This window comes from Bactrocera neohumeralis, unplaced genomic scaffold (assembly GCF_024586455.1).
Source record: "Bactrocera neohumeralis isolate Rockhampton unplaced genomic scaffold, APGP_CSIRO_Bneo_wtdbg2-racon-allhic-juicebox.fasta_v2 cluster10, whole genome shotgun sequence".
In the NCBI taxonomy this organism is placed as follows: Eukaryota; Metazoa; Arthropoda; class Insecta; order Diptera; family Tephritidae; genus Bactrocera; species Bactrocera neohumeralis.
In genome coordinates this window covers 1,018,385-1,029,751 of record NW_026089623.1, presented here as the reverse complement: position 1 = coordinate 1,029,751, position 11,367 = coordinate 1,018,385, and the positions used below count along the sequence as shown (strand labels likewise).

Sequence of the window (11,367 nt, the reverse complement as noted above, 5' to 3'; positions counted from 1 at the left end):
ACGATCTCTTAAGTAACTCTAAGTTAATATAATTATTAACATAACCGTTAATGTTCCATTGAAGAAGTGTAATCATATCATATGTAAACTTATAAAAGAAAAAAGTTAAGCTACGAATATTTTATTTAAACTAAATGTCTTCATTGTAAGAAGGAAAATTGGGTAATGCAAGAGGATCTTGCGAGCAGGAGAGGGTGGGGGAGGGTGTGATAGGACAGGAGGAAAGGATATTGAGAGGAGAGTCAGAGATGGATAAAGGGGAAAAGAGAGGGGAAGGAGAAGTGACAGAAGAGGAGGTAGGATGGGTTGGAAGGGATTGTTTAGATGAATTGATGTCTGTAGTTGTTGTTAGATTAGTTTTGGTAGGATTGTTGGATTTGTTATTAGGTGTTGTTTCATTATTGATTTGATTAGTATTGTTAGAAATTTTAGCTATAGAGGCAAAAGAGTTTGCATTAGAAGTTGTATGAGAAAATTGAATTTTATACTTGGTAACAGCTTCACGCATACTACATTTATAAATAGTTTTAATTTTTAATATTTCTTTGGATTGTTGATATTTAGGGCAAGTATTAGATGATGCCGGGTGGTCGCCCGAGCAATTTGCACACATTATTCTCTTACATTCAGTAGGTGGGGTATGATCGGAAGGGAGGTTGCATGAGACACAAGAAGGTGAATTACGGCAGTATTTTGCTGTGTGGCCAATTAATTGACATTGCTTACAACGCATAGGATTAGGGTAATACGGACGGACAGTGAGGTTCCTCCAGGCAACATCAATTCTTTCAGGAAGTTTGTATTTATCAAAAGTTAATAAAACTACACCCGTAGGATTACGGGAGCCGTCAGCAATTCGTGAAAACTTATGTACAGCAGAAACACCCTGCTCCTTAAGACCATCAACAATATCTTCTTCTGATAAGTTATTCAGGAATGGGGCGTATATGGTGCCTTTAACCGTATTCAAAGTATTATGAAGCTTGACATTGATATGACCTCCGCCAGGTAAAATTTTTGCAGAAAGAAATTTGCTAGCTGTTTTGTTGTTATTTACAAAGAGCAGTAGGCTACCATCACGTAGCTCAGTAACTTTACTTACTTCCTTACTGATTGCTTGAATACCTTTATACGTAGCGAAGCATGATGACGAATTAAGTGGCTTGTTGTCGTCCAGCGATGACATGACCAAAAATTTTGGATCATCCGTGTTTGAGACTGGTAATTCTGGAAATTGGTCTAACGGGATCGGATTTGGTTTTTTTCTTTTCTTTTTCATTATTGGAGATAATAGGGAAAACCTATTATCCCCTAATTTGGTGGCCCCAGGGGCCATAGTAAACGCGAATTTTAGTTTAACAAATTAAGAAATTAAGTGATTGAAAAGATATAAAACGATAAAAAATTAATTCACAAACAAAGCACGAGCGTAATATAAACGCAGAACAAACCGTTATACCGTTTTAACAAACTCAATAAGCACAGAGCGAAAAGCAACCGGTTACGATGACAGTTCGACGGTGAATGAATATACACGTAATTATTGATGTTCTTTAATAATTTAATTAGAGAAATGGTTTTTATTGTTATTTTTATAAAAATATGTAAAACTTCACAATCACTTCACTTCAACGAAAATGGCAAGGTTATGTTCGAAATTATGGCATCACTGTTGTAAATTCGAATCTATTGATTTATGCACTGATCGTTTTCGAATTATCGATACTCTCGATATTAGAGACTAAACATGAATTGATAAAAATGAGAGAAACATAATAGAAAAATAATAATAGTTGGAAAAATAGAAAGAAATTAAAATATCGATATTCTCAATATTCGAGTCTGAACGAGAATTGGTAAAAATGAGAAATACGTAATAGGAAAATAATAATAATTGGAAAAATAAAAAGAAATTAAAATATCGATATTCTCAATATTCGGGTCTGAACGCTCGAAAAAAATAACCCTGGTCGGTCCAACAGCCCGGCGTTCATAATTCTTCTGAGTCCAACTTCTTCTTCTTTCTGCAATAATAATGAATTATAAATTTTTCTATTATGTATATCTCCTTTTAACCAATTCTCTTTCAGACTCAAATATCGAGAGTATCGATATTTTAATTTCTTTTTATTTTTCCAATTATTATTATTTTCCTATTACGTATTTCTCATTTTTACCAATTCTCGTTCAGACTCGAATATTGAGAATATCGATATTTTAATTTATTTTTCCAACTATTATTATTTTTCTATTATGTTTCTCACATTTTTATCAATTCTTGTTTAATCTCTAATATCGAGAGTATCGATATTTCGAAACCGATCGCTGGTTGTATCACTAGTATCCAATTGAATTTCGAACAGCGATGCCATTTATAGCGTAAATATCGTGCAAAATCATAATTTTTCTTTTTGTTTTTACTACAAAAAAACATAAAAATAGATAACGAGCCGTATATATTCGTAAATTGGAATTAAAAACGCGAATTTTAAGACATTTCCCGTGAAAATTGGTGCACGTTTTCGGAAAAGCCGCTCTCCTGAACCTTTACCAATTGGAATTAAAAACGAATTTTAAGACATTTCCCGTGAAAATTGGTGCACGTGTTCGGAAAAGCCGCTCTCCTGAACCTTTACCACAATTATTTATAATTAGGTAGAAAATTTTTTATAATTAGATGTTTATGCTTTACATTATGAGAAATTATAAGTGAAAAGCCAGATGTGTGCAAAACCATATATACAAAAAGAAGCAATGTGGTCTACTGTGAATATACCCCGTCATATAATACAGAAATACCATTTCAGAATGATTAATAAGATTACAAGCTTTTCTTTAAGTTCTGCTTAATTTCTTTACAAATTTAGACGTTCGGTAACTTAAATAAAAGAAATTGTCCGTTATGGGAGTAACAGGTCTTTGGAAGTTGGTTGAGCCTTGTGGTAGCCCTGTTCCTATTGAAACTCTGGATGGAAAAATACTTGCTATTGGTACATGAAGTCATTTTTATCAAAAATAATATTAACATTTAATATTATTTTAGATATATCCATTTGGCTTCATCAGGTTGTTAAAGGATTTCAAGATAATAAAGGTTCCTTGTTACCACATGCTCATTTATTGGGTCTTTTCCATCGTTTGTGTAAACTATTGTACTATCGTATACGTCCGGTTTTTGTATTTGATGGATTGGTGCCACAATTGAAACGTGATACAATTGTGAGTTCATATGCGCATAGGTACAAATGAAAATATTTAAACATATACGTTAATTGTAGGCTCGAAGGCATCACCAACGTAGTAAGATAAACAATGAAGCGAATAGAATACAATCTCTATTGCTTGAATCACTTGCTAAAGAAAAATTAGTGCAACAAGCATTAGGTGTTAATGCTCAATTCTTAACGAAATCGCCTAACAAAAGAAAAAATAATCATAATAATAAGAATGAAAATGAAAAAGATGATATATTCATATTACCTGAACTTCCTGCCCAAAAAGAATCTAAGAAGAATCAGGAATACATGGATTCATGCCTTAGTTCTTTTTTAGAAGTATCAGAAGCTGACAGCTTCTTTGATGACTCTAATCCTTGGGGGGAATATACTGCAAACATTCAAGCAATAGATGTGCGCAGTGAACATTTTAAAAGCCTGCCACCTGAAGTTCGGCATGAAATATTGGTAGATATAAAGGATACGCGCAAGCAGTCTTCATGGGGTCGTCTACATGAATTACCTTCGAGCAGTAACGAATTCAGTTCTTTTCAAATGAAGAGGCTTCTTAAGCGACGCGCTGTTCAAGAAAGTATTGAAGAAACTGAGAAAGAAATGGGTGAACGAGCATTAACATTTACAGATTTACAAAACTTCTTTACTGAAGAGGGGATTCTAGATCCCGAAAATATACATGAAAGTATATATTGAAGATGTGGGTATTGTTTAATACAATTTTTAAAATGTAATAATTTCAGAGGCAAAACCAGTATGTTCCGATGAAGCCGTCCGCTTTATGTTAGTGCGTGATTTACGCAAAACACTATTGAAAGATAATAAAAATAATGTATCCTCTTCGATAAAAAATGATAGCGCTGTGAAAATAAGTGTCCCTGAGGATAAAGTTGCACACAATTTGGAAGAACCTAAAAAAAGCAATGAATGCTTTGGAAATCAATTAGATGAAATAAATAAAGAACACAATGATGATTTAGCATTGGCTATTGCTCTATCAGTGGAAGATGAAGCGGAACCAGTGTATAGTAATGAAGACTATAATTACAACACTAATGTCGACATAAAACTGAACCGGCAACAACGTAATCAATTAAAAAATGCCGCGATTGGCCCGGCTCGTGCTTATATGATTGAATATGGTGGATTGAATGACGAAGAAGTTGGAGAAATAATGGAGAAGACGCAAGTTGATTATGATACTGAGAATGAGGATTTTAATGTTGCCAAGGGAATCGTGGCACCTTTAAGTTATATGTAAGTAAAGTTTCGCAAATATCATCTAACTAGTTTTTGCTATATTAATATTAGCAATATTTTAATTATAATTATTTGCAATAATTTTTTGATGAAATATCCGTCCATTAAATATTTATACCCTAAACAGGGTTTTTTAAGCCACGACGTTTGTAACATCACCAAGGAAACGACGAAGACCCTATAAAAATGTATACGTACATACATATATAAATGATTCAGAGTGCCTATTTGAGTCAATTTATCTATAGCTGTCTGGTCTATGGAAAACTTTTTTATTTGATTTTATATTTTTTCAAAATTACATGTACATATGTAGTATGTGGTACAATTATAGAAAGTTGTGTCAATAGCCCGAAAACAATTTGTCAAAAGTAACTAAAGTAAAAGAAACAAAAATAAATTTTTCTAAAATTTCAATCATGATTAAATTATTAATGTTTTGTCGATAGCCCAAAACAACAATTTGTCAAAACTAATGGGATCCATAATGTCGAAATTAGCTGTTTTGTAGTGTTTTGGTTTTATAAAAATAATGTTAAATTTAATAAAATTTTCAAAGATTTCAACCAATTGAAATGCGATGGTAAATAACACAAAGCCATCAAAATACAAACAGAAAATTTATGAGAAAAACAACTAATTTTGACATTATAGATACAAACACTTTTTTTCTTAAGAGGAAGAAAGATTCGTATCGACACAACCTTCTATAATTGAATCATGGGCATAAAGCTGTCATACAAACTGAATGATCCAAATCAAGTTCTTGTATTGAATAAAGTGTATTCATCAAAGTGAAATAAGTATTTGACTTACGTTTATTTGACAATAAAATAGTAAATATGTATTTATTCACGTGTTAGGACAAAAACGTAAATTTCTATCCATCAGAAAATGATGGGCTCTTTCCTATCTTTTTTAAGAATGGGAAGTAATTTAAATTAATGTTTTTCTTTTAAGGGGAGCTTCTCTTATTTTCTTCACCTTAAAATGTAGCCCACATATTCTCGATGACTAATTGAGTTGCTCTCCACATACTTTTATTTATTTATTTATTTTATGTTTTTCCTTTAAATTTTTTTTTACTTTTTTCAAAAATTGAATTTTTCGATAAACGAAAGGTTTTAATCTATTGTCATTGAGATAACAAATAAACGTAAAGAAAGATTAAACGACATATACTTATTTTACTTTGTTGAATACACTTTGCTATTGAGAACTTTTTTGATTTGACAAGACATCTTCATGAAATTTGGTCATTCCTGATACATTGGTACACAGTTCAACAAATTTCTCAGATCGGACCTCTATAGCTGCCATTCCAAATTGACCGATCAAAATCAAGTTGATCCAGTTGAATAATTATGCAGTCTTTTTAACGCCTAACTCTGTCCGTATTCGTCTGGATAACGCCACTTAACGGATATGATTTCAAATTTAAAAATTATTACAATTTGTCAGCTGAAATGCAAAATAACGTATCATCAAAAAGTTCAAAATTATCATAATACATATAACATATGTATGTGTGACAAATTTTAAGCTTCTGCGATCAGAAATCCCCGAGCTATATTAAAAATTATAAAAAGAACGTATCATCAAGTGCTTGATTTCGTTAAGCAAAATAACATGTCGCTCATGTATGCAAATATAAGTTTTTTTTTTTTTTTTTTTTTTTTTTTTTTTTTTTTTTTAGCGAAGTTAGCCTTGATTTCTTGTTTATGTTTATTTTTAATTATTATGTTGAATGTTCTTTGGTTAGGTTAGGTTACATGGCTGATCAAAGATCGAACGTGGACTACTACATATACATATGTAGTCCTTTGTGAGGCCATAGAAAAAAAGAACTCATGTGTTCGAACTTATAAATTAGCAAAACAAATTTTCGCAGGCGTTTAATTTCCATTCGGTGGGATGTCTGAATGTAAGTCTTGACCTCCCTAACGCAAGACAGCGAAGCATTTTGAACCATTGATTATGATTTGAAATATTTTATTTTTGTATTTATAAGTTGTATTTATTTTTAACATAAAGAGATAAAAAGTATACTATGTCCTTACTCTGCTTCTAAGCTACCTTCCCACCAATTTTCAACCAAATCGGTTCAGCCGTTCTTGAGTTATAAATGTTATAACTAATACGACTTTCTTTTATATATGTACATAGATGACAGAAAATAGCAAAAAAGAAGAAAAAGCAAACACATGAGGAGCAGTAGCAAATAAAAATTATCATTAGCTCTGCTCTACTACCGCTCCCAATTTTTTGATACCGCTACGCCAGAGCACAGCACTTCATTTTTTGCTCTCGCTTCAGCAATAGTTTTTTACCTAACAAAACTCGGAGCAGAGCAGAGCACATACTTTTACATGTTATACTATGGCTCTGCTGTGGCTCCCGACAAAGTGAGAGCGGTAGCGATATCATTGCAATAATTCTAGAAATTTTGCTGGTACGGAGTAGTAAATGAAAACGCTTAAATTTGCTTTATTTTTTCTTGATAATTTATCTAAGATATATTTATAGTTTCATTTTAATTCAGATTTGAAAATTTTGTTTCAAAATCTCAAGTGGTTTTCTTTTTATACTGTTTTTTGCTTCTCCTGTAAACCTGTGTAAAGTGATGTTACGTTATTTTGCATTTTAGGTGAGGATATCTACATATATAAAATGTTTATGTCACTTATTAATTTAAATAATCCAATATTTGTAAAAAAATATACATCAAATAATTATATATGTATGTTGTATTTTGAAGTTCTACCCAATGTACATACAAACAGTCAAACGAGATAAATCCTGGCGATGCGGAAATTTCTAAACAATCATTCGAAGTATCCAGTCAAGAGATAAGTCTACGAATGAGTGATAGCTCAGAAACAGATTCGGATTTAGAAGAAGTTGTCGATAATATACCAATGACTTGTAAAAACGTGTCTAATTTGGAAGTGGTTATAGATACTCAAGACAGAATATTTCCTGAAGACGATTTATTTACAGATATTTTTGGATCAAAAGAGGAGAAACCATCTGAAATTGTTGCAGAAACTTTTGTCACTAAATGTTCTATTTCTAATGAAAGTTCTGAAATTATCATAGTGGACAGTAACCAATCTATTGATAGGTGTAGTAATGTAAATTGGGGATCAAAAGACAAGAAATTTGTCCAAACTAATGGGCCAAAAGCTCCGATAACAATGGAAAATGTAGCTACAACTACTCAAATGTCTTCTATATTCAATGATCTCAAAAAACAAGCAAATGAGGTCAAAAACATAAATTTAGATAACGTTAATATTAATGAAATTATAGAAATATATGACAGTGATGACCAAAGGTTGGAACATGTAACGCCGAATAAATCACCTAAATTTGAAACGCCTACAAAAAACAAAAGTATTAACGAGTATTTTGAAACAAAGTATGTAGTAAAACGAACTCCAGAAAGTAATAAAAAGAAGGACGATAAACGAGAAAGATGTAATGTAAAGTCCCCTTTTTTTGTGAAGAAATCAAACTCATCCCACCGAAAAGAATGCGTTATGAAATTGAATGAGTCTTCACTTCGTGGGCGAAAGCTCTCGAAAGCATCCAAAACACTATTTGGAAATACGAGTAAATCACCTGAAAATAAAGAGGAAGTGAATGCCAATTTATGTGGTGAGGTTTGTATGCAGAAAAATATTGATAGATAACACTTTTAAATGTGTAATATTTAGGATTTACTAAAAACTGCGACCAGTATTGTCAATGAACAAAATTCCGAGCAACTAGAAGTACTAGCTTCAGAATTAGCCAAAGAACGACGAGATTTAGAAATTGAACGTAACCGACAAGATCGCATGGGCACAGCAATAAATCAAACTATGCATTCTGAATGCCAGGAGTTATTAAGATTATTTGGCATTCCTTATGTTATTGCACCTATGGAGGCAGAAGCACAATGCGCTTTTCTTGATTCAGCAAATTTAACTCAAGGTACTATTACTGATGACAGTGATATTTGGTTATTTGGCGGCAGAACCGTATATAAGAATTTTTTTGAACAAAATAAACACGTTTTAAAATTTGAAGCCGATAAAATTAGCCATGCTTTTAACTGTGACCGTGCAAAGTTAATACAGTTAGCTTGCTTAGTAGGTAGTGATTACACAACAGGTAATAATATACTTAAGTGCTTTACATATTCAATTCAATATAGTTTCTATTCTAATAGGTATACATGGCATTGGTACTGTTACAGCTTTGGAAATCTTGGCAACGTTTTCGTTGGCAACAAAGCCTACCAAAGAAGATTGTAGCGAACAAAGTATAACAACTAGCTCCGTACTGTCAACCTTATACCGTTTTCGAGACTGGTTCAAAATACACAAAGATTTAACACAGCCTACTGGTAGTTCTACACGTCTTAACTTGCGAAAAAAATTAAAAAACATTGAATTAAATGACGGATTTCCCAATCCAGCAGTAAGAAAAATATTGATTGTGTAGACATTGAAAATTAATTAATTATATTATATATATATATGTTAATAATAGGTTATTGAAGAATATTTGTTCCCAACAATTGATGATAGTAAGGCAACATTTAGCTGGGGATATCCCGACGTTGAATCTATACATGCTTTCGCGAAAAAAGTATTCGGTTGGACAACAGTAAAAACAGATGAAGTGCTTAAGCCTGTGCTGAAACGAATCAACGATAAACAAACTCAATCCAGTATACGCAACTATTTTACTATAAAAAGTGCTTTAAAGCCACGAGACTTAAAAGTAAGCAAGAGAGTACAGAAAGCGATCGATACAATGGCTGGAAAATTGAATGAAAGCGAAGTAGAAATGCCTGTTATTAAAAAAAGAGGCAATAACAGATGTAGAAACATTCAAAATGAAGCCACCAAAACCCATAATGAGATGAATAATTCTGTTCAGAGTAATTCTGTATCAGATGTTGCAAGCACAAGTTCAGTATTGAAGAAAGAAATATGTAGACGTTCATCTTTCCTACCGGAGAGTAAACCAGTGGTCCGACAACGAGAAAACGATAAGGATATAATACGCCGGTATAGAGAAAACACAGCTGCATTGTTGAATAAGTCTACCTCTGTAATGTCAGTTAGAAAATATGCCAAAAAGAGACGAACAGAATGAAAACGAAGTTTATATACACCCAACTCTTTTTTTTACACGGATTTGAAGTTACACGGTTGAAAAAACAAATGTTTGTAAAAAATTTTTAATCTAGTCTTGTAATTATGTTTGTTTTTACCACACTTAGCACCATTGCTGAAATGAACATACATAGTAGTGACCGGGAAATCCCTTTATTCGATAACTCTTACCTGCACATTTTGTTCGCATGATATTTACATTGCTGAAATGGTTATCTCCAGTGATGATACCGACTTTAGTCCAGTTAGTCGCAAACAATTGCGCTTGTTATCAAGTAGCGACGAATAATTATGTAACAATTTTTCACCTGCATGAATTATGTATTTTATGTTTTAATGCTCAATAAAATGCCATATAAATATACAATTTGTATGCATATCTGAAATTTTATAGTTTTCAACATTTTTACACGGTTTTTCGAAGTAAATATACATAGTTCTTTATTTTTTCAGATGACATGGAACGTATCCCCCATTTTACTATAGGAAACGCCTCTTTTTTACACGGTTTTTTTTACACAGTTTTCTGAGGAACGTATCTACCGTGTAAAAAAAAGTTGGGTGTACATACATATTTACTGTTTGCCTGAAACTTTAAAATAACTTGAGTAATATTCTGCGATTTCTACGATTTATTATAATTTATATAAATTATAACAATTTTAATATTATTTTAATAACTATTGGACTTCCCGTCCGGCACGGTCGGCTTCAAATATATATCTAATATCAAATGTCATATTTACAGACGCGTTACATCACAGCCTTTCTTTTTGCTAAATCATGAGAGCGTATTGTCACTTTCTTTAACAGGCACAGATCTCCACATTCCTTCCTTTTTCTCCAGACGTAGTTTGAGGTTCTCGCTAAGCTTCTGCTGATCCTCAGATGTTGAGGTAGTTCGGGAAAAAGACTCGGCATCGAGGAAAACTGGCGCTGCAGAACTTAATGGGTTTGTGGTTACAATCTTTTCCAAATTACCAAGCAATTTTTTTTCCAGGGTCCATTTGTGAAAGGGTGCTCTCCATCGGAGCTGGTTTTGGTGGCATTGAAACTATAAGGCAATCATGACAAGTCTTGAAGTATTTTTCAACATCTTTGTCCACACAGGGCCACCAAACTTTGGAGCGTAACCTCTGCTTCATTGCACTTATTCCTGGATGTCCCTCATGTGCAAGGCCCAGAATTATTTCTCGCAACTTTCGTGGGATCACTAATTTAGTTCCCCATAATAGAATATTACCAACTATAGACAGTTCCAAACGAAATGGATAATATGGGCTTGACATATTCGCTTTCCAGGAGTCCTGACTTAGACACGTCATTACATCTTGTATCTCTTCGTCTAATATAGATATCTCGGTAATCTGTGATATGGAGAGCGACTTCGGACACTATTCGAAAAATATGCTGCTCTCCGACCCAATCATATGGATCAGCGTTGTTTTCCTGGGAAAGCCTTGATAGCGAATCCGCAATATTTTCTTTCCCTGGTTTATATATCACTCGGGAACGATATGACTGTAACCTTAGCAACCATCTTTCGATCCTCGCTGGGGGTCGTGAGGTTGGCTTAAATATAGTTTCTAGCGGTTAGTGTAGCCCTGCCAAATAATAATAAAATTTTTCCACAGCCCACACCAAGGCCAGACTTTCTTTTTCGTTTTGGGAATATCTCTTTTTAGAGAGAGACTCTTACTGGCAAA

At 32.9% G+C, this 11,367-nt stretch overlaps 1 protein-coding gene across 2 annotated transcripts; it reads left to right on the top strand.

Moving 5' to 3' along the window:
• Positions 1–2,336: 2,336 nt before the first annotated feature.
• LOC126764835 (DNA excision repair protein ERCC-5) lies at positions 2,337–10,417 on the top strand. 2 transcript variants are annotated; one of them, XM_050482410.1, is made up of 9 exons: positions 2,337–2,655; positions 2,868–2,990; positions 3,044–3,219; positions 3,279–3,915; positions 3,974–4,487; positions 7,249–8,155; positions 8,210–8,648; positions 8,692–8,957; positions 9,030–10,417. In XM_050482410.1, the coding sequence occupies exons 2-9, from the start codon at positions 2,903–2,905 to the stop codon at positions 9,639–9,641; spliced, it is 3,639 nt and encodes a 1,212-aa protein (XP_050338367.1). In that variant the 5' UTR covers positions 2,337–2,655; positions 2,868–2,902; the 3' UTR covers positions 9,642–10,417. The 2 variants fall into 2 exon arrangements, with proteins under 2 accessions (XP_050338367.1, XP_050338368.1); XM_050482411.1 differs by having other exon boundaries at positions 2,338–2,655; positions 8,707–8,957; positions 9,030–10,047.
• Positions 10,418–11,367: the final 950 nt, after the last annotated feature.